The sequence below is a fragment of the Perca fluviatilis genome, chromosome 5 (genome assembly GCF_010015445.1).
Source record: "Perca fluviatilis chromosome 5, GENO_Pfluv_1.0, whole genome shotgun sequence".
In the NCBI taxonomy this organism is placed as follows: domain Eukaryota; kingdom Metazoa; phylum Chordata; class Actinopteri; order Perciformes; family Percidae; genus Perca; species Perca fluviatilis.
The window spans coordinates 10664835-10691818 of NC_053116.1; the positions used below are offsets into that span (position 1 = coordinate 10664835).

At 39.0% G+C, this 26984-nt stretch overlaps 1 protein-coding gene across 1 annotated transcript in view; it reads left to right on the forward strand.

Moving 5' to 3' along the window:
* LOC120558406 (complement receptor type 2-like) overlaps positions 1-26984 on the forward strand; it is a 153770-nt gene that overhangs the window by 71051 nt on the left and 55735 nt on the right. Inside the window, exons 16-18 of the mRNA XM_039799394.1 lie at positions 24126-24205; positions 24295-24471; positions 24621-24800. Of these exons, the coding sequence (XP_039655328.1) occupies positions 24126-24205; positions 24295-24471; positions 24621-24800 (437 nt within the window). The remainder of the gene's footprint in view (positions 1-24125; positions 24206-24294; positions 24472-24620; positions 24801-26984) is intronic.

Genomic DNA, 26984 nt, shown 5'->3' on the forward strand with positions numbered 1-26984 from the left:
GCGTTTAACGTAGACTCACGAAACTTGGTACACATATGTATCATGTCAAGATGTACAAAAAACGTCATTACAGCCATACCCTGGCAACAGGAAGTAGGTCTAAAAGTCAAGGTGCTATACTTTAACGAACTCCTCCTAGAGATTTCATCCGATGGACTTCAAACTTGGTCTGTACCATCCCAACACCTTAACGATGAAAAGTTATTAAAAGAAAAACTTTTCGTCAGACGGTGTGGGCGTGGCGTGGCGGCCATTTTGAGTGTTTAGCGATGACCAAAGAAGTTGTTGTAACTTGAGTGTACGTTGTTGTATCTGCCCGAAATTTGTCACGATGGACAAGGGTCCGGGCCTGAGGACCCCTACAGGCCAAAATTGACTTTTGGTCATAGCGCCCCCCCCTGGCCACAGGAAATCTGCCTTATATGACAAACATCATCCGATTTACATGAAACTTAGAATGTGTGGTCTACATGTGATACTGAGCCGCCCCCTATAATATGACCACGCCCACTTACTCAGGCCACGCCCCCTTTCATAACATTTGAACCGTTTAAGGTAGAGACTCGTGTGAGGTGTCATTGAACTCAGCAGAGACGTCCTTTTTAATTGGTTATGGTTTGACCCGCCCCCTATGCTTAAGCCCCGCCCCTTTCATAAAATTTGACCTTTTTAAGATAGACCCTTGTGTGAGGTATCAATGAACTCAGCAGAGACTTCCTTCTTCATTGGTGATGGTTTGGCCCGCCCCCTATGCTTTAGCCACGCCCACAGCTAATGAACCGTATGACGTAGAGTCTTGTGTGAGGTATCGTTGAACTCGGCGGGGAGTTCCCTTTTAATTTGTGACGATTTGCGGCGTCCGAGTGCCGCACGAATGCACGGTCGCAAGGAGCGGCGTCCGCCGGTAACCCCGATAGTCTTGTGTGAGGTATCATTGAACTCAGCAGAGACTTCCTTTTTTATTGGTGATTGTTGGCCCCCTATGCTTTGGCCACGCCCCCTTTCACAGCTAATGAACCTCATGACGTAGAGTCTTGTGTGAGGTATCGAACTCGGCGGGGTGTTCCCTTTTCATTGTTGACGATTTGCGGCGTATGAGTGCCGCGCGAATGCACGGCCGCAAGGAGCGGCGTCCGCCGGTAACCCGACGCGCGCAGAGGCGCGAGGGCCCGTCCATTGCTGCTCGCAGTTTTAATAAAAGATTAATACTTGGCTTCTGCCATGAAAAATATTGCGATACTAAGCTGTATTATTTTTTTTCCTGACCCCTACAACACATTGGATAGATTCTTTATTGTCCTTTTTTCAAGTAAATTTGTTGCCACAGTCTGTGCAGAGCCTGACATAAATACATAGGTACATGAATACATTATACACCACAACATGACTACATGAAAGACATCAGATACTTGCACATTTATACACACATGACCATTACCGATGTGTTTTGTTGAGTGATGTTATGGCAGCTATAGCCATTACCAAAGAGTTTATCATAATGTCTGACCCTGGTAAATCAAAGTCATTTTAATTCATTTGTTTTTAACCGTAGCAGATTAGCTTTGTAGAAGAGCCAACAACACTGTTTGACACAATTCTGTCCTTATTGTTTTTTACAGACAATCATGGAGATAACTTGGCTATAGGCTTGGGTGTAACTGTTCTTGGTAAGTTTCAACTTCATCTTTGAACAGTAGATCAAGAATGTAAAGTGGTAACGTTGACCCAAATGAGATCATGATGCCCTTACAAGAACCGCATGTGTTGCAACTTAATGTTTATTGTTAGGGATGTTAAGCACTTTGAGTTTGAATTTGAGTTACTGATTTGAGGAGATACATAAATAAACGAAAGGAAAATGGAGGAATAAATTGAAAGATTGGTCAGAAAACGGCGAGCGATGCGTGGAGCTACAACGAGACTCCGGCAAAGTATCGACACAGAGCTTAGCATGGACAATGCTGATGTCGGACGCTTGCGTGAGTTATTGGCGAAGTTGTCTACTAAAGAAGTATTGTTGGATTTAGACCGAGGAATTGAACAGGGAACTGCAACGGTCGATTTGGAAGCAGAAATCATGAACACTGAGGAATATAAGAAACATATAGATGTGGTGTTCTGGAGAGGGCATTATATTCTCATTTGGGTCAAAAAATACCATACAAATGTATTAATGGCTTGATGTTTCACTTTGTCACTTACTGTGGTTTGTGTTTTGTACATATTGTTATGAAAGGTGCACCTAAGGTTTAAGTAGTTCTTTCTGAATTGGCATGCTAACAAATAGCAAAAGTCCCTTCTTCTTTTTTTAAGCAGTAATTTCATAAAAGCAAAGCCTTTTGGGATTACCAAAACCCTTTTCATGGTAGGCATTTAAATGGGCCCATCATCTCAAAAACATTTTACATTTTTTTTCTCATCAAAATAGTTCTCGTTGCTATCGTTGTTGGAGCCGTGGTATACATGGTATACATCAAGAAACAACGGTAAAAAGTTGTCTTATTTAACTATGCCGACTAACCCTTAAAAATGGCTTTGTCCCTGTCATGGCTTTTCCGACCTTTTGTTGATGTCTGCTTTGGATCTGGTCAGCATTTAGCCTATATTCTGTTAACACTCCCTCTGTCTGTCAAGTTTTATTAAGTGTTGCATGGATATTTGTGCATGTGCATTTGTAACACTTTTTTTTTCTGAAGGTTTTCTCTACCACACAGTTTCAACGTTGTCATAAGGGGGCGCTGTAATAAACCCTCAAAACACTCTCTTACACGGTGCTGGAGATCACTCTGTAGAAGTTGCATTTGGTGGTTTTAATCAAGTGTTGATAAACTTGTCATTCAAGTCATGAAGCATTTTTTAAGTATTATCCATTAGGTATGCCGTTTTTTATGTTAATACTCTGCTGCATTTAATCTTTCCATGGATGTCACACATTTGCGTGACAGAGGAAGCACAGGTTCTAGTAATAGAATGGCATATAAATTACGTTTCATTTGGTGTGGCCCCTGAATGTGAAGTGAAATAGATGCTTTATATTTTAATCATCTACGAACCATTTCAATACTTTGGTTTTAATTTAACCTTTAATACTGGGTCCACTCGCTCCAGCCATTAGCCGCGCTGTCAGGTCAGGAATGTCAGCTTGCAGAAAGCTACTGGTTGCATTGCAACTAGAGGCACCTTGCGAGTGTCACAGAAATGATGTCCTGTCATTATTGCTAGCGTAATTTGCAATCTTGATCTTGGGTGAACAGCACATAATGTTATGGAAAGGATTTTTACATTGACTCATATCTGCAAAAGGAGAAAGTAGTGGTGGCTGCTGGTATGTCACATTTTTGGAAATGTTTCTGAGGAAACCACTTTTGTTGTGTGTTCCTGTTGGTGTAGTTTGTGTGTAATAAAATATGATAGAAATGCGACAACGGAGCATTTGGTGGTATGATAGTCGTATTTCCTTCTGCTGAAGAGGTTGTGTTCTTTACACACTGTGAACATTAAGTTATTATAACAATTATCAAATTTCAAAGTTTGAAACACCAGGCCACATGATATGAACATAAACCGGCTGTTTGAACCTTTTGGTCTTGGATGATGTCGTGGTGACCTGCTTATTTCTGCTCATAGAAATAAACGTGTAGGATTTTGCATCTCAAAGTAACACACACAAACTTTGATATTTTAGGCTGTAAGAGACAGATGAGAGCAGCAGACAGTGCTGTGGTGTTTGTGTGCGTGTGTAGGTGTTCTTTAAATAAGGGTGGTCTTGTAGTCTTTTGGATGAAGAGGGTGTTTCTATGGACTTCCCTAAAGTCTCCTCACTTCTTATTTGCCTGGTTGTACATAAGCAGCAACGTTGACCAGTCATTATTGGATTACAGCTCTAGGAGAGGTTCTCCTGACAATGTGGCTCCAAAAGAGAGAGAGGATGTAGAACTCCCGTTACAAGGACAGACTGCCAAGCACAGCTGAACTCATTTATTCGAAATAAATGGATGGTAATGTTGACAGATGCTTTTTATATTTCATATAATATATATATATATATATATATATATATATATATGTGTATATGTGTATGTATATGTATGTATATATATATATATGTGTATATATACGTCCATGATGTATTACTAATGTTTTCTTCCTTCTGTATTATCTGCAGCAGTTAACTTACATGTTTGCCCCCTGCCTGTGTTACTTCTCTTAAAACCCTTTCTCTTTCACAGGGCTGTATTTTTGTTTGTTTGTTGTTTTACAATTTGTCTAAAAATGTCAAATTAAAATTTCCTTTCTTTGCTGTTTTGTTTCTGTAGTAAGCATTACGGTCCTGTATCTTCAACATTACTAGAAGTAAAAAGGGCTGGTTGAGAAGAGGACTTCTTTGACTTCTTCCTGCACAGGGAAATCATCCCTCCCCTCCCGAAATGACTTTCTGAACAACAGTCCGAGATTCAGAAACCTCAACAAATTAATCTCAATCCTTAGCTCGTGCTTCAAGCGGCTCCTCCAATAAATCAACAATATTTCCATCTTTGACTCACTACTACTTTTCCCCTTCTACATAATTCCATTAACTGATGTTTGGAATGCCTTCCATTTCTTTTTACAACATCACAGCAGAGTTTCCATGCCGCAATTATGAAGGAATGAGATTTTGTATATATCAGAGGCTTAAAGGGGCTGTACTTGAAATACTGAAACAGTGGGATAGGGTTGCCTCCACAAGGCTCTCACAGAACGTTCCCCAATGTCTACGTTTTTGTTATAAACCGTCTATTGAAACAGAACAGAGAAATTAGGATAACAACACACAAAAGGCCGTTTTATGGTTCTGCGCAGCTCCACGCAGAGCTTTTGACTAGGTGTGTGTGTGTGTGTGTGTGTGTGTGTGTGTGTGTGTGTGGGCAGTGTGTTAGAGTGAGGGAGAAGTGAGAGAGTGACGGCGATTAGCTTAGGAGCATGTGCCGAGTCTAGAGTCATAATGACAGAAACAAAGTGTCTCCCCTGTTCTTTCTGACCACGGTGGGAAATCTGGAGCAGGAAAAGTTAACCTTCTCCTTGATTTCATGTTGTTTATGGAGAAGGAGAAGCAGGAAATGAGTCGGGGGAAATGCAACGCTACCAAGCCACGGCCGAGCGACGTGCATCGCTGCGACGCATAGTTAAATTTTTCGAGAGGTGCACTTCAGGCTAGGCGTAGGGTTCGGCGTAGAGTAGAGGGTGACAATTTTTTGGGATTCCCGCGGGTCACATGATGCCCTACGGGAGTCAATTTCACTGTCGGTAACGTTTTCAGGACGGATAGAGCATAGAAATCAACGGGAGCGAGACGGCGCCGGAGATTAAATTAAAAAATGACGCTGCAATGTGGTGAGTGCGCCCAAAGATTGCGAGGCATTTCATTTTAGAAAAGAGAACCACTTACAACTCACAATTTGTTTGTTGAATGGGAATACCGTGACCGGCGGGAGTCCCGAAAAATTGTCACTACCCAACCCTAACCCACCCCCCAGCAGTGAGAGACAAACGGCTCTGCTCTGCAGCGCTGCATTCACACTACTTGTGTTATAACATCAGCGCAGCAGAACAGAGGAGCTGCTCTCGCTCCCTCATCGCTGCAGCTGTACAAACACAGTTACACACACACACACAGTCTGATAACTTTAGACAACTTAGGGAACGAAACGGAAGCGGGATGGGATACGGGAGTATTTTTCTTGGGATTTTGCAGGACAGGATTTTTTTTTTTTTGGGGGGGGGGGCAGTCACGTGATTGGGACGTGACGGGAGTATTTTCGTGGGCTCGATTCCCGTGTCACCCTATAACGCAGAGGGGTCTGTGGGGGTACGCCGTCGATTCTACGCAGAAACATAAAAAGGCCTTAAGGAACTTCATTCTCTGCTAAGGACACCATTACTCCCACTATATCTTCACATAGGAAATATTTGTTTGCTGCTATATTAATGGTCTGAATGTCGAGTACGGCCCCTTTTAACTCCATGTTGATTTTAAACTTTTGCACTATAGCTTAGAGCACAGCTCAGCTTGCCCATTGCAGCTCAGGTACACCGATGGCTTGAAACAAGCAAAATCAGTAAGGAATGTTTGCATGCTTGACCCTAAATACAGCTGTAAGAATGTAATAGTTTTTGTATAAAATTTAGAAACTTTAAAACCGATCAAAGTCTATCAATTTCAGTTTGATGCTTAAGAACACAGTGAATTTGCCTCTATTTACTTCTGTAAGAAATGTCACCATATATGTAACTGGAATGGATATAATAATACATTGTGTAAATGAGAGGCTCCTAGCCGATAAACCAGTCCTCCAGTCTTGTAAATAACAATGGGATCTGTGAAACAGTCCCAAGCATAGTGCCTAAATAAAAGCCATGTTCCATATGCCTTATTTAAAAAAGCCAAGTATTTTAGCTTGTTGTTTGTCAGTTTGCTAATAGAGGCTTAATGGTAGGCCTACCTTAACTGTGTATGCTTAATAATTGGTCATGTTTAATGGCATTTTTGGCAAATTCTTTGTGCCATGTCTGTTGTGTAGCTTCACCAAATGAATTTAAAACTGTTTTCTTTGACAAGGAAACATTTAAATTAATAATTAAAAGAAATAATTGATCAGGTATTGGTTTTGTAGACATCTGTCTTCTAGAGTGTCAGATTAATATGTGTATACCCCCACACTACTGTGAAGGAGATTCATACTTTAAGAGTATTAGAACACAGGTATTGTGTCTATGGTTAAATAAAGATGTATAGACTGATTTGTGATTGAAAATGTTGCACTTGCCTGGCTTTTTATCTGTTTTTATTTTAACTAAATCATGTGTCTCCCATCTCAGTGAGTTTTATATTATGTTGAGGAAAGCTTTTATTTTGACATCACTCTTTGTAATTAATTATTGAAATAAAACAACAGTGTAAATGGACTGCATTTATTACAATTGTTGCCTGTAATTCAGCCATTCACTCACACACTGTAGGCCAGGTGTGGCCAACCATCTGGAGTCATTTAGAACATGCTCTGACACGTGGACAGCCATGGATCGAACCGCCGAGAATTTTATTACAAATATTAAAAAGGTCCGAGTGTAATATGTCACACAAGAATCATAGTGTATTATGTAATAAGTTAATAAAAAAGTAGTGGTATAGTATTTCAGAAAATGGGATAAAAGTAATGTCATGAAAATTAAAGTCAGTATAGAATGTTAATGTTAAAAATGTCGTAAAAATAATCATGGAATTGTAGGTCAAAAATGTTAGTATATTATGTAATAAAAATGTAATTAAAGGTCATGTTTATAGTGTGTGTGTATATATATATGTTTATATATATATATATATATATATATATATATATATATATATATATATATATATATATATATATATATATATATATATATATATATATATATACAAACAAAAAAGGTGGCAGAACAAACTTAAATATCAATATCATTCATCCATAATGAACACATCCACAATGTTAACTTTCACATAGAAAATAATTTCAGATATGTATTAATAATGCTAATAATGGAAAAACATTTTCTGGGGGGGGGTAATGTTCCCTTATATGCATTTTGGGTACAATTACCATCTTGTCAGTAGTTGAAATTTTGGTTTTATCTTTAGTTATCCAGACCTAAACCCCAAGCTCACCTACAGCCTATTTAGCTAGGACTGTTACAGAACACACAATCCCAAGGGGTCATTTTGTTTGGTATTTGTGCTGCTGTCATTCCAAGGCACTGTGTGTGAAACCATCTTGTGCCAAGTTCCACACTGAATCCACACATATATTAAATGTTTTTGGTAAAACGTATTCCCCCAAATTATGCATATGCCTATTTTTGAAAAGTAAGTGCTGTCGTACAACCAGCAGAAGACTAATTATCTGTGAGGTAAGTTTAGAGACACACAACTCTATTTAATTATTAAAATATTAAATGTTTTTGGCAAAAAATATATTCCCCAAAATTAAATTATGCTTATTTTTGAAAAGTAAGTGTTGTAGTACAACCAGCAGGGGGTCTTCTATGTGTGGAGTACTTTTGGAGACATGACTTTATGTAATTATGACATATTACATTTTTTTGGCAAAACATATTTACCAAAATTATGAATATGCTTATTTTTAGTAAGTGCTGTAGTACAACTAGCAGGAGACTAGTTATAATTGAGGTAAGTTTGGGGACACTACCTTATTTAATAATTTAATTAATACGTGTTTTTGTTGTCTAGACCACAAACAGTGCAACAGTTTTGTTTTTTTCAGCTGACCCCAGGGGGGCTCCGTAGATTCCTAAAGGCGCTGACACACCAAGCTGATAATCAGCCGTTGGACAGTCTGACGAGGTCAGTGACTTGAGTCTGTTTGGTATGTTCCGTGCCGTCATCCGTCCAAGGGGCCGTCGGCTTTCATTTTGGCTGATTTGACATGTATAATCGGTGGGGTGTGCACTGCCAGCAGTCGGACTCAAATGACCCATCTGACTGGTAGAGTGCTAACCAGGAAACCGGGAGCAGAATGAGCGTGACTAGAGCCTCTCAAAATCTGACGAAAATCTTCTAAAACTTTGTCGATCTGAAATGAAGACAGATTCAGCAACTGCATGGCCTATTTCTCGCTTAAAATGTTTTGAAAAACATTTTTCGGGGAATATTTTAGTACAATATGAGATCGTATTCTCAACAAGCCGCCATGACAGTCTGTCTTTGAATTTCCAGAGAAACCAGACCCACGTGACGCGCTCGTCCTCCCCTCTGCCTCTGTCAGAACTAAAGATATAAATTCTGAATACTTTAGTCTCCATCATGGTACCAGACAGGGCTGCCCCCTATCTCCTTTACTTTTCGCAATCATTATTGAGCCCCTTTCTATAGCTTTACATTCCCATCCACAAATCTCTGGAATCTTAAGGGGTGAGGCTGAACAAAAGGTAGCACTGTACACAGATGATCTGCTCCTTTTTCTCTCCAACCTCAGTTTATCACTGCCAAATGTACTTTCCACACTGGAGACCTTTGGGGTAATTTCAGGCTACAAAGTCAACTATGACAAAAGTGAGCTATTCCCTTTGAATGCAGCTGGGCACAACTTCCCATCACAAAAAGTGCCATTTAAAGTCGTTTCTAATAAATTCACATACCTAGGTATTAAAATTACAGATACCTTTGAAAACATCTTTAGAGCAAACTTTGAACCTTTGTTTACTAGAACCAAATAAGATCTAAAGTGCTGGTCCCTACTTCGCCTATCCGTAGCTGGACGTGTTAACTATTAAAATGAATATTATACGAACATTTTCTTACCTCTTTCAATGTCTACCAGACTTGACTTTGACTTGATATTCATGAGTTGAGACTTGTCTTAGACTTGAGTCAAATGACTTGAAATGAGTGGACTTTCTGTTTAATAAATATATATTTTTCCCCTCTGATATTGAGGAGGAGTTAACTTTACGATTTTAGTGCTGTTGCATGGGCGGGATCCCGTTGATATGATGACGCGGCACGCGGTGGCAGACCTGCAGTAAACGAGAATGGCTACGGCTAGTAACTTAACGTCATGGATCCCTCTGCACTGAAAATAATAAAGTTTGGCTATAACGATTACACATCTGACCAGGCAAAGAAGAAACGAATGGCAGTTTGCAAGGTCTGCACTACAAACATGGTGGTGGTTGACGGAAATTTTTGTAGTGCACACCTTGCAAACTGCCGTTCGTTTCTACTTTTAAATTTAATCAGACACTTCAAATTGGGAGAGATTCGGTTTCCAGTTCCCATATTCAGCTGAACCACTATTTGATATAATAGCGAATAAAACTATGCACACACATACATACATACACACACAACACAAACTGCACTCTCTCTCTCTCTCTCTCTCTCTCTCTCTCTCACACACACACACACACACACACACATACACACACAACACACTGCACTCTCGCACACGCACATACACACATTCACTCACCAATATTAATACATTTTCACTCTCTCTGAAACATGCACACATTCACTCAAATACACTGACAAATATTAACATATACTATTCATTCCATGTGATAAATACACTCAACACACAGTCAATCTCTCCAAATTACGCAAAAGTGGTGGGATTTAGCTACTCTTACAGAATGTTTTTTTTTTTCTTTAAGAGAAGGAAAGGTTAAAGGATGTGTTTCTGTCCCATAAAAGTGAGGCATGTTCAAAGAATATTATTTGACATAGAAACCATTATGCTTGAATTGTTTGAATGAATTTCATGATTTGATGTCATGTTTGAGGCACATTGAACAAATATGTTGATTTATTGTTGGCCTACTATCAGTTTTAGGCTGTGCTTTTTTATCTGTATAAATGTAAACTGTTCAGATGTATGTGGCTTGGACGCAATGTCTTTTGAATAGAGTAGGAAAAAATGCAAATAAAATTAAAAACTTAAAGTAAATAAATAAAACTTTTGTATGACTTGGCTTGTGACTTGCTTGATCAAAGCTATGACTTGACTTGCTTGATTGTCACAAAAAAATGACTTGGACTTGCTTGAGACTTGAAGGTTAAGACTTGAGACTTGCTTGTGACTTGTCCATGTGTGACTTACTCCCATCTCTGATGTCTACCAGTCTACTTAACAAAAGCATTGTTCCGTAAATTAGATAGTTTGATATCAGGGTTCCTATGGCAGGGACGGCGTCCAAGACTTCACAAAGCTTACTTAGAAAGACCAACGTGTCTTGGTGGTCTTGTTCTACCCAACTTCCAATACTACTATTGGGCTACTAATTTGCGTGTGATGCACTACTGGCTGCAAGCCACCGATCCAGAACACACTGCTGCCTGGCTTTAGCCTAGAAATCTAGACGCACCCTGGCGGCAGCAAATGTAATTTACAGCCAGGGTCAGTCTAGCAACTCTCTGTTGGCTTGCGAGTTGGAAAAACCCAATTCTGGTCAGGCCAATCACATCGTGTATAGAGTCGGTGGGCGGGCTTAACATTAGGACAGCAGAGTTGCGACAGTTCCGCGTGAATTCCCTGCTACTTGAAAACAAAGATGATGGCTGCGACTCTGGAAGACTTGGAGTTAAGCACTGAAGTCATTCTTAAAAAAGGAAGATGTGTTCGGAGTTTTGCCGACCGGATACGGCAAAGGTTTAATCTATCAACTAGTGTTGCTGTGGTTGGCTATGAGTGCAGATGCAATTTAAAAGACAACCGTTTATCCCGCCCCTCGGTTTGAGCCCTGCCAATGGTGAGTTCCCAGACCCAACATCTTGATGTGGGTCTGGCTTGTCAGGCTAGCCTGGCTTAGTATTGAAGCGGCTTCCTGTAAACCATCCTCTCTTCCGGCACTCTTATACTCTCCAGGAAACTCTCCTACTGTACGATACACAAAGAACATAGTGGTTAGGACTACGCTCAAAATCTGGAGGCAATTCAAACTTAATTTTGGCATTCTTCCTTTCTTGCTTCATGCCCCTTTTAAACAAAACAGTGACTTGAGTCTGTTTGGTATGTTCCGTGCCGTCGTCCGTCCAAGGGGCCGTCGGCTTTCATTTTGGCTGATTTGACATGTATAATCGGTGGGGTGTGCACTGCCAGCAGTCGGACTCAAATGACCCATCTGACTGGTAGAGTGCTAACCAGGAAACCGGGAGCAGAATGAGCGTGACTAGAGCCTCTCAAAATCTGACGAAAATCTTCTAAAACTTTGTCGATCTGAAATGAAGACAGATTCAGCAACTGCATGGCCTATTTCTCGCTTAAAATGTTTTGAAAAACATTTTTCGGGGAATATTTTAGTACAATATGAGATCGTATTCTCAACAAGCCGCCATGACAGTCTGTCTTTGAATTTCCAGAGAAACCAGACCCACGTGACGCGCTCGTCCTCCCCTCTGCCTCTGTCAGAACTAAAGATATAAATTCTGAATACTTTAGTCTCCATCATGGTACCAGACAGGGCTGCCCCCTATCTCCTTTACTTTTCGCAATCATTATTGAGCCCCTTTCTATAGCTTTACATTCCCATCCACAAATCTCTGGAATCTTAAGGGGTGAGGCTGAACAAAAGGTAGCACTGTACACAGATGATCTGCTCCTTTTTCTCTCCAACCTCAGTTTATCACTGCCAAATGTACTTTCCACACTGGAGACCTTTGGGGTAATTTCAGGCTACAAAGTCAACTATGACAAAAGTGAGCTATTCCCTTTGAATGCAGCTGGGCACAACTTCCCATCACAAAAAGTGCCATTTAAAGTCGTTTCTAATAAATTCACATACCTAGGTATTAAAATTACAGATACCTTTGAAAACATCTTTAGAGCAAACTTTGAACCTTTGTTTACTAGAACCAAATAAGATCTAAAGTGCTGGTCCCTACTTCGCCTATCCGTAGCTGGACGTGTTAACTATTAAAATGAATATTATACGAACATTTTCTTACCTCTTTCAATGTCTACCAGACTTGACTTTGACTTGATATTCATGAGTTGAGACTTGTCTTAGACTTGAGTCAAATGACTTGAAATGAGTGGACTTTCTGTTTAATAAATATATATTTTTCCCCTCTGATATTGAGGAGGAGTTAACTTTACGATTTTAGTGCTGTTGCATGGGCGGGATCCCGTTGATATGATGACGCGGCACGCGGTGGCAGACCTGCAGTAAACGAGAATGGCTACGGCTAGTAACTTAACGTCATGGATCCCTCTGCACTGAAAATAATAAAGTTTGGCTATAACGATTACACATCTGACCAGGCAAAGAAGAAACGAATGGCAGTTTGCAAGGTCTGCACTACAAACATGGTGGTGGTTGACGGAAATTTTTGTAGTGCACACCTTGCAAACTGCCGTTCGTTTCTACTTTTAAATTTAATCAGACACTTCAAATTGGGAGAGATTCGGTTTCCAGTTCCCATATTCAGCTGAACCACTATTTGATATAATAGCGAATAAAACTATGCACACACATACATACATACACACACAACACAAACTGCACTCTCTCTCTCTCTCTCTCTCTCTCTCTCTCTCTCTCTCTCTCACACACACACACACACACACATACACACACAACACACTGCACTCTCGCACACGCACATACACACATTCACTCACCAATATTAATACATTTTCACTCTCTCTGAAACATGCACACATTCACTCAAATACACTGACAAATATTAACATATACTATTCATTCCATGTGATAAATACACTCAACACACAGTCAATCTCTCCAAATTACGCAAAAGTGGTGGGATTTAGCTACTCTTACAGAATGTTTTTTTTTTTCTTTAAGAGAAGGAAAGGTTAAAGGATGTGTTTCTGTCCCATAAAAGTGAGGCATGTTCAAAGAATATTATTTGACATAGAAACCATTATGCTTGAATTGTTTGAATGAATTTCATGATTTGATGTCATGTTTGAGGCACATTGAACAAATATGTTGATTTATTGTTGGCCTACTATCAGTTTTAGGCTGTGCTTTTTTATCTGTATAAATGTAAACTGTTCAGATGTATGTGGCTTGGACGCAATGTCTTTTGAATAGAGTAGGAAAAAATGCAAATAAAATTAAAAACTTAAAGTAAATAAATAAAACTTTTGTATGACTTGGCTTGTGACTTGCTTGATCAAAGCTATGACTTGACTTGCTTGATTGTCACAAAAAAATGACTTGGACTTGCTTGAGACTTGAAGGTTAAGACTTGAGACTTGCTTGTGACTTGTCCATGTGTGACTTACTCCCATCTCTGATGTCTACCAGTCTACTTAACAAAAGCATTGTTCCGTAAATTAGATAGTTTGATATCAGGGTTCCTATGGCAGGGACGGCGTCCAAGACTTCACAAAGCTTACTTAGAAAGACCAACGTGTCTTGGTGGTCTTGTTCTACCCAACTTCCAATACTACTATTGGGCTACTAATTTGCGTGTGATGCACTACTGGCTGCAAGCCACCGATCCAGAACACACTGCTGCCTGGCTTTAGCCTAGAAATCTAGACGCACCCTGGCGGCAGCAAATGTAATTTACAGCCAGGGTCAGTCTAGCAACTCTCTGTTGGCTTGCGAGTTGGAAAAACCCAATTCTGGTCAGGCCAATCACATCGTGTATAGAGTCGGTGGGCGGGCTTAACATTAGGACAGCAGAGTTGCGACAGTTCCGCGTGAATTCCCTGCTACTTGAAAACAAAGATGATGGCTGCAACTCTGGAAGACTTGGAGTTAAGCACTGAAGTCATTCTTAAAAAAGGAAGATGTGTTCGGAGTTTTGCCGACCGGATACGGCAAAGGTTTAATCTATCAACTAGTGTTGCTCTGGTTGGCTATGAGTGCAGATGCAATTTAAAAGACAACCGTTTATCCCGCCCCTCGGTTTGAGCCCTGCCAATGGTGAGTTCCCAGACCCAACATCTTGATGTGGGTCTGGCTTGTCAGGCTAGCCTGGCTTAGTATTGAAGCGGCTTCCTGTAAACCATCCTCTCTTCCGGCACTCTTATACTCTCCAGGAAACTCTCCTACTGTACGATACACAAAGAACATAGTGGTTAGGACTACGCTCAAAATCTGGAGGCAATTCAAACTTAATTTTGGCATTCTTCCTTTCTTGCTTCATGCCCCTTTTAAACAAAACCATTCATTCCCCCCATCGTTGATGGGCAAGGCCTTCTCTGCATGGGTGCAAGCAGGTATCACTTCTTTCAGTAATTTGTACATAAAAGGAACCTTTGCCTCGTTTCAGCAGCTGACAGCAACATTTTCCTTGAAAAAAAAGTGTTTTTTTCCAATATTTACAAATCCGTAGCTTTGTTCAAGCTGAAATTCCTAATTTCCCGTCAAAACCACAAGATACACAAGACATATTTCTCGAACCAGTTTTTAGAGAGAAGGTTTTCATTTCGTACATGTATGGTAGAATCTTTTCTGAATACAATCATTCCTCAGATAGAAATCCTCCACTCCTCCCACAGTTTATCACTGGCTGAGAGATCTTTTGTCCTACTCCAAGCTAGAGAAGATGAGGGCTACATTGCATGGTTCCACCACTAAATTCTACAAAATATGGAATCCTTTTCTTGAACATCTGAAATCAATTCAGTTCCCCTCTGCCAATCTGTAATCTGTATTGTACACTTCTAGATGTGTGTAGTTTATGTGTGCTATAAGTAAGTGGAAATAACATTTAATGTACACTTCCTGCAGGATTGTGTCATTCACAAAGGCCTCTTTTTGTTTGTTTTTGTGTTTTTCTTTTCCATGTGTGAGTCTTTAATTGTAATCTGTACCGTGTCAATAAGTGTGTGTGTGTAAGTGTATTCAAGTCCGAAAATTTTACCCAGAATTTAAACAATAAGTTTCAATGAGTTATGCTTTTTGGGTCTTATGATTCCATTGTTGTCATTTGTAAGACATTCTGTGATATCGTCATTGTATACTATCAGCTTGAAAAGAAAACCAATAAAAATAATTTACAAAAAAAAAGTCATTATAGCACGTATATCGAAGAAAGTCATAGTATAGTATGTTGAAAAGTCACAAAAAAGTCATAGTATAGCATGTTGAAAAAAGTCATAGTATAATATGTCGAAGAAAGTCATAGTATAGTATGTTGAAAAGTCACAAAAAAGTCATAGTATAGTATGTTGAAAAGTCACAAAAAAGTCATAGTATAGTATGTTGAAATAAAGTCACAAACTTCATAGTAAAGTATGTTGAAAAAAGTCTTAGTAAAGTATGTCGAAGAAAGTCAACAAAAGTCATAGCATAGTATATAAAAAAAAAAAGTCATGAAAAGTCACTGTATAATTTGTCGAAGAAAGTCATAAAAAGTCAAAGTATAGTATGTCGAAAAAAGAAAGTAGGCTACTATAGCATATAGCGTACAAAATGTAATATGCTGATCTTTTAAATAGACTACACAAAACATTGGCTATTTTGAAAATTAGGAAGGCTAACAGATGAATTTAGTTAATTTAGTTCAATCAAAAAAGTTGAATAAAACCCAAGGATGAATGCTAATTATAGCCTACAGAAGACTACCTGACATTCAATGAACTGTACGCTATGTCTACCATGCAACACAACGTAACATAATAATTTGATATCTGTTTTCGTTTATTCCTATATATAACTGGCGAAATCATCTGGGACCCCGGTTTCCATCCAGGGGGTCCCTGTGGACACTGTTGAGGAGTACAAGTATCTGGGGGTGTACTTAAATAATAAGCTGGACTGGACTAGAAACACAGAGGCTGTCTACAAAAAGGAGGAGGCTGAGGTCCTTTAACATCTGTCGGATTATGCTGAGGATGTTCTATCAGTCTGTTGTGGCCAGTGCTATCTTCTTCGCTGTCACGTGCTGGGGCAGTGGGATGAAGGTCGCAGACACCAGCAGACTGAACAAACTGATCAGGAGGGCTGGTGATGTCGTGGGGGAGGAGATGGACACACTGACAATCGTGGCTGAGAGGAGGATGCAGTCCAGGCTTCAGTCCATCTTGGATAATGTCTCACACCCTCTCTACGACACACTGGCCCAGCAGAGGAGCACCTTCAGCAGAAGACTCCTCTTATCCAGATGCACCACAGAGCGCCACAGGAAATCGTTCCTGCCTGTGGTCATTAAACTTTACAACGCCTCCCTCGGAGAGTCGAACACCCCCTCTCTGTAATCTCTCAAACACTGACAATCATTTCTCTTTTTTATTGCACTTTTTGCACTTTAACACTGTACATTTGATCTTTTATATATTATTACTGTGTATTTGTTTTTATATGTTAAAGTCTGGATAATATTGTTTGTATATGTTGTTTGTATATCTGGAGTTGTAACAAAAATAATTTCCCCCTGGGATTATTAAAGTATTTCTGTTTCTGATAATCCGGTGAATATTTTTGATTCGAGTACTTACATGGTATTATCTTTACTTACAATTATCTATCTAAATGCTCTTCATATGACAATTATTTTTTTCTTATTTTGAAGGCAAAATTATTTAATTTCCGGTCTAACAGTTGTTATCTGCGTGTAACTTGACGGAGATTTGTCCATGGATTTGTCACAAGGGGCGGCTAATGGGCGAGTCCATCAGAGGGGTAAGTAACGTCAGAGCCTGTCTATGGAGAGCCTGTTCACTCCCTATCTCACTCCCTATTAGCCCCATTGTACCAACTCGGAATTTTCCAGAGAGTGGAAGTTCTCCCCTTATTAGACATTCTCTGGTAACGTCAAAAAAGAAAGCACCTTGCGCTTGCGCATGTCGGATCGTGCAGGCAGAACAGATCGCGTACCCAAAGTACATGTAGCCTACTTTTCTTAAATATATTCATTTCATGCTACTTTGTACCCTGTATTTTATAGGTGACGTGATCCATGTTTTTTCCGTCAATATTCAATTCCCATTGTTAGCGTTAACAGCACGTGGTTTCCTGTTTCCGACAAGAAGCTGCTGCCGTCAGGAGCAGCCCACATTCACCATTGTGGATTAGCAGCAGCCGGTGACTCTTCACATTTAGTTGGGTGAGTCAAAACACTGTTCCCATGCTTGGACAAACTAACGTTTAAACTACAAAAACAAACCGAAAACAAAACGGCGTTACCATTTGAACGTGACTAAAACAATATATTATTAACGTTTGTTGATGTTACGTTAGCTAGCTAACTGAGCTAATAGCTAACGTTAGCTAAACCCAACCTGGGTTGACAGGAGCTGTTGCGATTTCATGGGTTTTATACAGAGGTGGAAAACGTACTAAAATATTGTACTCAAGTAAAAGTACCAATACTTTGATGAAATATTACTCAAGTACAAGTGAAATTACCCAGCTAACTGAAAAATTACTCAAGTAAAAGTAATAAGTAGTTCATTTAAAATGTACTTTAAGTTAAAGTTACTTAGTTACTACTCTCCCATGTAGTGAAAATAGGACAAGTTAAGAGGTCATAAATCCCAAACTATTTTGTTTTTAATTAAAGAAAAATCTATACAAATGTATACACATCTATACAAATGTATACACATGTAATAACCACATAACACATGTCACACATGACATTTAAGATCCTTAGAAAGGTATAATGTGCAATTTTAGTTCAGACCATCCCATAAAGCGTTTTCAATCATTAGAAAGTGAAAGTACCATACATGTTAGTTCTGAGGGCCATCCTTCTTGTCTTCACAAACATAAACAGCAGTTATAATGCAAATCAAGGCCATATCACGTGTTTTGACAACATAAATGGGTGAGACCCTAATGTTCACAGCTCTAGCAGCTAGCTTTTACACACCTAAGTAGCCCGTATGAGCTAATTAGATGTACTGTATGTGAATTAATTTAGCCAGTGTCCTACATACGTTATCCTATGGGTTGCTAGTGCTAGACACAACTTGTTTTGCTAATTGGCAATTTGCTATTAGTCATGAAAAATTTGTTTGAAGTACCAATGCACAAATACTTACCAAAACATGCTTCCGCATTGCACGATGATACTATTGGCCCTCTTGAATTTGAATGAAAAACAGTCTTTGAAATGTGGCCAAGGATTTTCGTCGTTTTGGGCAGCACAATTCTATGTTGCAGCTAGCATTTCTACTTAAACCTGATCCACCTCCATCTCATTCTCAATCTCCTACAGAAAGACTTGGCGCCATTCGTCACTGTAGTGGGTATGGGCGCGATTTTATTTTTTTCTTCCTTTCGGTTTTCGTTAGTCAAAGTATTTTTTTAGTTTTTTTTTTTTTTTTACTCCGTAACGGATTTGGGATTTGTAATGTAGCGAAATACAATACTTAACTCAAAACATAATGAAGTACATTTTAAATTAACGATCTTAAAAACTACTTGAAAAATACAAAATACACAACAAAACTACTCACTACAGTAACGTGAGTAAATGTATTTCGTTACTTTCCACCTCTGATTTTTATAATGTTCTGAGAATGAGCTAAATTAAACACTCGGCTGAACACAGTTTAACGCGTTTCCCCACCCTGAGTATCTACCAGTATTGTCAGTATAGATCTATTAATATATAGATATATGAATGGAAGTTACGTTAGTTTAACCGTGATGCGTTACCGACCACAGTCTGTTTTAATGAAGGAAGATGGAGCCAGCAACATTCGCCATGAAGCGTTAGTAGTTTTACGGGCTGACATGTTACTGATATTGGTATATTTGTATTCCTCTTTGTGAAACATATGCCAAATTTACCAGCCAAACCTGTCGCTACAGACGAGATGTGAAATAACTCGGTAAGATTAGGCACATAAACAGTTCCACGCTAGTTAGTTAATATTGATGTAGTTTGAATGGGGTTTGGCGTGTTGTTTTCTTAGGCAACTAAGGACTGGACTAAGCAGATTTTACTAACAAAGATCGAATTTAAACCATTATACATTATTTGAGACTGAATATTTAACGTTATTTGTGGTTTAATGTGTTTTGCGGAGTTGGCTCTGCTTGAATGGAATCGGCGTGAGTATGAACCATATTAACTAAGTTAACACTCTGACTGTTTTACTTACATTTGCGTTTCTCTTTGCCAGAAAGCTCCCAGACTTCAGTCAGACTTGGCAGATTCCGTCATGTTTGTCACTTACTTCCTACTGCTGAGCAGTCTTTGCCATGTCATTACAACTCAAGGTGAGTGGCAGAGTGGATAAGCTTGTGACATAGACTATGTGTGATTATACACAAGCTGTTTACTTATCTTGTCCTCACTTCTAGTGTTCATCTTTCTCTTTCTGTATTTTTCATTGTAGCTCAAGACTAGGGGTGCACCGATCTGATATATTAAGATCGGATATATTAAGATCGGATATCGGCCCAGATATTGACATAATAGCTGATAGTTGTTGTTTTTTCTTTTCTTTCTTTTTTCCTCCGTCGCAAGACATCCTGCGTCATTTGTCAGCAGCATAATACTGGGCGGTATACTGGGAGCCATGTTAACTGCGTACCCTTCTCACTCATGGTTGTAACTTTGTAACACAATAATTAATAACCCGCAACTAACTCTCTTTAACAGGATAAAACACCGTAGCACACAACAATTTGTGACTTAAACAATTTACAAATTTACACTGCCGGACAGCATGTTGTGTAACGGCTAGTAGCTGCTAGCTAGCCAGGTAGCATAACAGTCTGTTAAGCTGGGAGAGGCTTTGGTCGCTACTGCACATTCAAGAACAGAGCAGAAAGTTAAAGGATGAAGACAGACTGGAGATACACTAGAACAAAGTATGCTCAAGAGAGGAGCTGTCTGTTGTTCCGGAGTTTTTTTTCTTCTAAAAAATCGTACATAATTTAGCCACTGTTGTTGCCCGTCGCTCTAACATTACTTGGTTGCGGTAACGTTACTCGGCTGCGCTAACGTTACTTGGCCGCGCTAATGTTACTCTGCCATGCTAACGTTACTCTGCCGTACTAACGTTAAAGACATGTTACTTCAAGCATGCAGCGGTCCTGCTACAGACCGTTGAGAAAGACGGGTTCAGGGCAATGATTAAAACACTGGATTTAAGATGTCTTGCCTGGCTGAAATACATCCACCAACCTACTAACATTATTCAAACAGCAAAGGAGGCTGACAGCGGAGCTACGTTCAGTCTCCCACTTTTCTACAACAACCTAATGTTACCTGTGGCCAAGGTAGTGTTTATATAACTATCTTACAACTAGGGCTGTCAGCATTAACGCGTTAATCGCGACGCGATTAAGGGCCGAGCATAACGCGTTAATCTTTTTTTAATTGCATGCCACCATTTATTAATTAATTTTCACTTCACTTGGCTTCACGTCATGCCTAACAGGCTACTATTTTGACCCTTTGCCGCACCTTTACTTATCATCAAGCTGCCATACTTCCTTGTAACACATCCTACTGCCGCAGGCTGCAGGCATGATGGAGAAATGCAGCAGCAACACAATTCTGAATGGTGCTTTTTACTTTCCAAAACTCCCAGACGGCTCATAGACAAGTCGAAAGCCATATGCACATTGTGTAAAGCCGAATTAAAATATCACCGAAGCACGCCAAGCTTGAGCTACCAGCTACGAGCTAAGCATAGTACAGTTAACGTGACTCAGGTTGATGCTAGTGGGCAAAGCACTATTTTGGAGACTGCTACTCGCCGACCTGTTGTTGAAACCAAAGTGCAAACGCTGTCTCATCAACCGGTGATCACTGGACGTCAGTGAGTAATCTAAATTATTTAGAAGTTACTGCACACTATATTGACTCTGGTAAGTAGGGTTGGGTACCGAAATGTGCCGACCTAAACGGTAGTAACGAGACCGAATTAGAACGAAAATTCCGGTGCCTCATTTCGGTGCCTGACTTTACACTACACCTGACAGCAGGTAACGTTAGCCTACCTTTAGCTAGCAGCTGGATTAAACACAGTTAAAATGCTGACAGCTAACATTAAACAGTGTAAAGTGTGACTGTATTTCACTGGATTCCAACACCGGGACCTAACAGTTTGCTCTGCAGCGCAGCAGCTGCCGTTGTTGGAATTAAACAACACAGACGGTGCGTTCACTTAAAATGGGTATCCTCGTGGTGCATTCACAGTAATTGTAAAATACCCCTTTCCCAACTGGTGGTTGTTTTTGTCGTTCAACAGCAATTTACTGGTGAAATAAGTTATTGTTATAGTATAATTTTGACCATGGCCTTAACAATAAACAAGTTGCTGACTGTTGTTTAATACCCTTTTTTTCTTTCTTCTTCTTTTTGTTTACAGTAAATAAATAATAAAAAAATACAAATCTTAAAGTAAAGTTCGTAAAGTAACTTTCTTTGCATTCATTTGATTCCCAATCAATATACCCTGATAAGAATTGCTTAATGTGATAAAACATACGATTAATCGTGATTAACTATAGAATAGGGCTGCTCCCTCTTAGTCGATTAGTTGACTAATCGGTCATTTTGGTCTTAGTCAACTTAGATTTGTTTAGTCGATTAGTCATGTTTTATGCTTTTTTTCATGCTGAATGACTTATTTCCAAGAAACGTACGAGCACATCTCTGGTAAACACAAAAATTAAAGTGGTGCTTTTGCATGACTCTTTGCAGAGAAATCAACTAATCGATTAGTCGATACAGTTGAATGAGTGTTAGTCGACTAAGAATTTCTTCAATCGAGAACAGCCCTACTATAGAAATTCAACGATTAATTAATTTTTAATTTTTTTTTCCGTTTGACAGCCCTACTTGCAACTATTTTGTTTTGAAAGGGAAACAATGTTAAAGTTGTTTGTATGTGTATTCATTCGATTTAAGTTTATTTGACCATACCATTTTGACTTTGCAGTTTGCACAATAAAAATAGTTTAGATTCTGTAACTGTTTCGTACATTCTCCTTCATATAACGTTAGTGTATAATGTTGTGGAGCCAAGCAAACCCTTTAGTAATCAAAGCTTTTAGTAAACGTGATGACATTAAAATGTTTTTGATATTCTATGTACTCCCGACAGTAGAATAAGCCATTATAAACCTATATAAAGGCCCATTATTATTATTATTATTATTATTATTATTATTATTATTATTTATTTATTTAAATGTATTTTAAAAAGTTTGATTACATTGCACAATTGTTTTTTAAATAACAAATAAATAAGAATTCAATACATTACGTCTGTTATTTTGTCTTAGTTAGGAAAGTAATGTTTAGTTAGGAAAGTCTGGTGCCTTTAGTCTCTTCCACATGGTGGAAGGAAGGTATAAGGTGGAAGGTATACAGTTTATTATTAATTCAACAACGGTATCGGATCGGTATCGGGTATTGACAGTTACACAAAGCCCAGGTATCGGTATTGGGACTGAAAAAGTCGGATCAGTGCATCCCTACTCAAGACTGCTCCGAACCTGCAGGAGGAGCCAACATGATTTTGAAGGGCGATGACTAGAGTTGGGCATCGAGAACCGATTCCTAATCGGAATCGTTTCAAAAATTACGATTCCATCGGAATCGTTTCTGTATTGGAATCGTTTGGAGGATTTGGTTTCAAATCCGATCATCACTTCCCAATTTAACATGCGCAAGTTTGGGTTTCCGTAGCGGCCAGGTGCTTGTTGTGTTGCAGCCATGGAGCACAGTAAGTGGCGCTCTAGTGTGGCTTTATTTTACGTTGAAAAAGCTGTAAAACTGCAAACCACCATTGAATCAAAATAAAACTTTCCTCTTATTTGTGAAAATAGGCATGTGACCCGTTTCAACTCCACCCCTCAAAGAATCGGAATCGAGAACCGATAAGAACCGGAATCGAAAGGAAGAATCGGAATTGGAATTGGAATCAGAATCGTTAAAATCCAAACGATGCCCAACCCTAGCGATGACATTCTTTTACAAACATTCCCGAGGGGAAGCAAGTGACTTTTGCCTGCAATGTTGGCTATGTGACTGCAGGAGGGTCTCCATCCATTACTTGTACTGCTGGCACCTGGACTACTCTGACGCTGAAATGCGACAGTGAATAATGACACTTTTTATTTTTACGTTCACATTTTTAAAAGCAGCAATAATGTGGCAATATTCTCTGGTCTTTGACCAACCGGGAAATTACATCTTACAACATATAAATGCTGGATGAATAGATGAGTGACCGATAATATCTAGTAACCATTCTGTTGAATCATATCGATATCCAGTCATTTTAACTCATTTAGACCGGATGCCACATATGCGTGTGATTAAATCCTTATGAGGGTTATCTTTTTTTCAGGGAATAACTGTGGCTCTGCTGGAGAAGTGGAAAACGGAAATGTCGATTACCCTGAAGGGACAGAGTTTGGTGATAAACTAGTGGTCACTTGCAACACCGGGTTAGTAATGAACTGATAACTAGGACGGTTAGTTTTTAAAATGTAATTGTAAGAAATGTATTTACCTCTAAAATGTCAGCAACCATCATGTTTCCAAATCAAAAAATGTATTCTAATCAAAGTGGGTGTTCAGTGGGGCTTACCAGTCAGTGTTATCATGTGAAATAAAGGGGCTTACACAGATTCTTCTTGACATGTGTTGTCTGAAGTCAACATTTTCTTTTTATTTGTTCCCTAATTAGCTTCAAAATGGTCCCCATCAATAAAGGTCAAATCTTTTGTGGATCCAAAGGATGGATAGACAGGTTGCCTGTATGTGAAGGTTGGTCATCTCTGTGTGTTAATACAAGACACATGACTAAATAAAAACTGTGTATTTCCATTCTAATAGATGTCACTTTCATTTTGCAGTGGTGACTTGTGATCCGCCACCTGCGGTAGCAAATGGTGTTTTCAGTCAAGTCAAAGAATCCTATGACTATAGAGAAGTTGTACAGTACAAATGTCAAAATGATTATACACTTAATGGATCAAGTTCAGTATCATGTTCGGAATATGGAACATTTGGTCCTTCTCCAACATGTGTCAGTAAGTGTTTTTTTTTTAAATTTTTTCCAACCTTTTCTCAACATTTTCCCAGTGTAAATTCAGCTGTGACTGACACTCTCCCATACTTTGGAAAAAGTTATTTTGGACAATTTTATTAATTTCTATTTTAAAATGTTCTCTTCCTGCAGTGGTTCAATGTGAGGATCCTAATATAGCCAATGGTGAACAGGTTGATGGTTCTCGACCCCCTCATGGATACAGGTCTACGGTGACATACAAGTGCAAATCTGGGTATGTTATGGAAGGAGGACGCACCCTGACATGTGGAATAGATAGTCAGTGGTCACCTGGACTTCCAACATGTCAAAGTAAGTCATTAATTGAAATTACTACTTGGTGTAAGTCTGTAAAGAAAAGTCAACCTGTTAGGTTTGACCACGATGAAAACATGATTTGTATACTAATCCAGATGCCATCACATTTTTACATGTGATTCATTTGTCAAATAGATTCCTCAAAGATTATATAAATATGACCTAAGATATGAAGGAGAAGGTTGGAAGTAGTAATTGGAGTCATGGATTTAATAATTTCAACAAGGCTGCAGTGTGTGAAATATTTTTCATAGTTGGATGTAAATTTCAGATTTGTTTCTGGTCAAAAAACACATTTAACTTTTCTTAATTGGCCAAGATTTTAGAGAGTGAGTGGAGGCCTGGTCACATAACAACACATTTTTATAAGTGTGTGTATAATCACTTATCTGTTTAAAAGCCTGTGTGTGAAATGCATGTTAATTAGTTTCCACAGCCTCTTAATTATGAACCAATAAAATTATTAAAGTGGTCATTTGTAACTTTCAGTTTGTGTTGATTCTAGCGACCGCTTTGGACAAAAGCAGTAGTGTTTTTATCACACCTGCTGTCGTAAAGGTCTTTTCTTTACGGTGCTGTGTTGCCCGCTGTATTACCGAGTTAGCGTTACTGGGAGGTCATATAGTTGTGATGAATGTTTTGCTCAGCCAGAAAATCATTCATTTACAATAAGAGAATAAGTTACAGATGCATCGTTGCATTTCAAGTGTTGCAGACAGTAACTACTACAGCCTACTTTAGATGTATCGTGAGGTAAACCGGGTAACGTTATCCCTGTCACTGTGTCACGAGCCAAAGCATTAAGAGTTTGTTGTAGCAACCATCAATAACTTTGATTAATATAGCACATTTCATGAAACCCAAGGAGGTTTTACACAACTACAGGGGGACAAGTGAAAAGAAAAATGTAAGCCAACACCGACTAAAATGAATAAAACGTCTGCGCTAAATGGAAGGGGCGTAATTTCATGTCTGCTACTGACGTACAACCACATTGCGCACTGTAAAGTTATTTTATGAAGGAAATAGACATATTACATACCTGAAGGCCAATTCTGGGACGTTTTTGAATCCTTTACAATCCCGTAATTGTCTCCATCTGTTGAAAGCCAACCGAGCTGTGACTCAGGTTTTCACACATCGTCTGTCGATTCCCTTTTAGCTTTTAGTTCTTCTTTGTTTAATTTCCTTCTTTTCTGTGATGGTCCTGCCCCAGTATCAGCCATAACTACAACAGATAACTTCTAAATAAAATTAAAATACAATTAGGCCTATATAAAGAAATCTTATGCTACCCTTTACATTGCTGGATACAATAACACAGACTTTTCCGATGTTACAAAGAAATCTGTGACCCGTCAGAATGTGTGCTCTGTAGCGTCCTGATTTGTTTTTGCAGGAATAACACCCCCAACTAAACCCACCACCACCACCACCACCACAAAAGATTCCCACCCAAGGACACCAGGTAAAATCCATGTTAATGCTTAAGAAGCCATTAGCAAGCTAATTATTGTATCTTAGATCAAAATGCTATCGTTGGGTTTGTGTCAAGGAATTACAGTTGAATGATCCTAGTGAAGTATAAACGAGGCTTTATTTGCTGCTGATATTGCTTGCTACAAAGTGAAGTAGTGTTTGGCGATATGTTCTGTACTGTACCTCAGTTTGTAAGGTATTCACTCAAATTCGTTCAAAAAAATAACATTCCTGTCTGGTTATTTAATCCAAAAACAGTTTCCTAATTAAGTTTCCAGAAATTGATAATATACCATGATATACTGTGTATCAATATCATGATGTAAAATTACACAAACCTGCTGGAAGATTGTATCCATATTGCTCACTCCTGATTTGAAATAATTACAGATTTTAGTTTTCCCAAAAAATGTTTGTTACACTTTTGTGTTTATACTTTTGTTTCTATTAGTGCTGAGCAAAGTCTGTATTTTTGCATACATTGCATTTGGACCTCACAGGAAAGGAAAGTGCAACTTACGCTGTACACACTTAGGGTTGCAAAGGGTCGAAAATCTTCCAGGGCAAGTTGAGCTCGGGAATGTTTGGTATTTTGGAAATCTTTCCCAATTTCAATATAGAAATCATACCTTTTTGACTAGTGAAGTTATTTGAGGGTAAATACACATCAAAAGCAATACTAGGTCTTATTGCATGTTT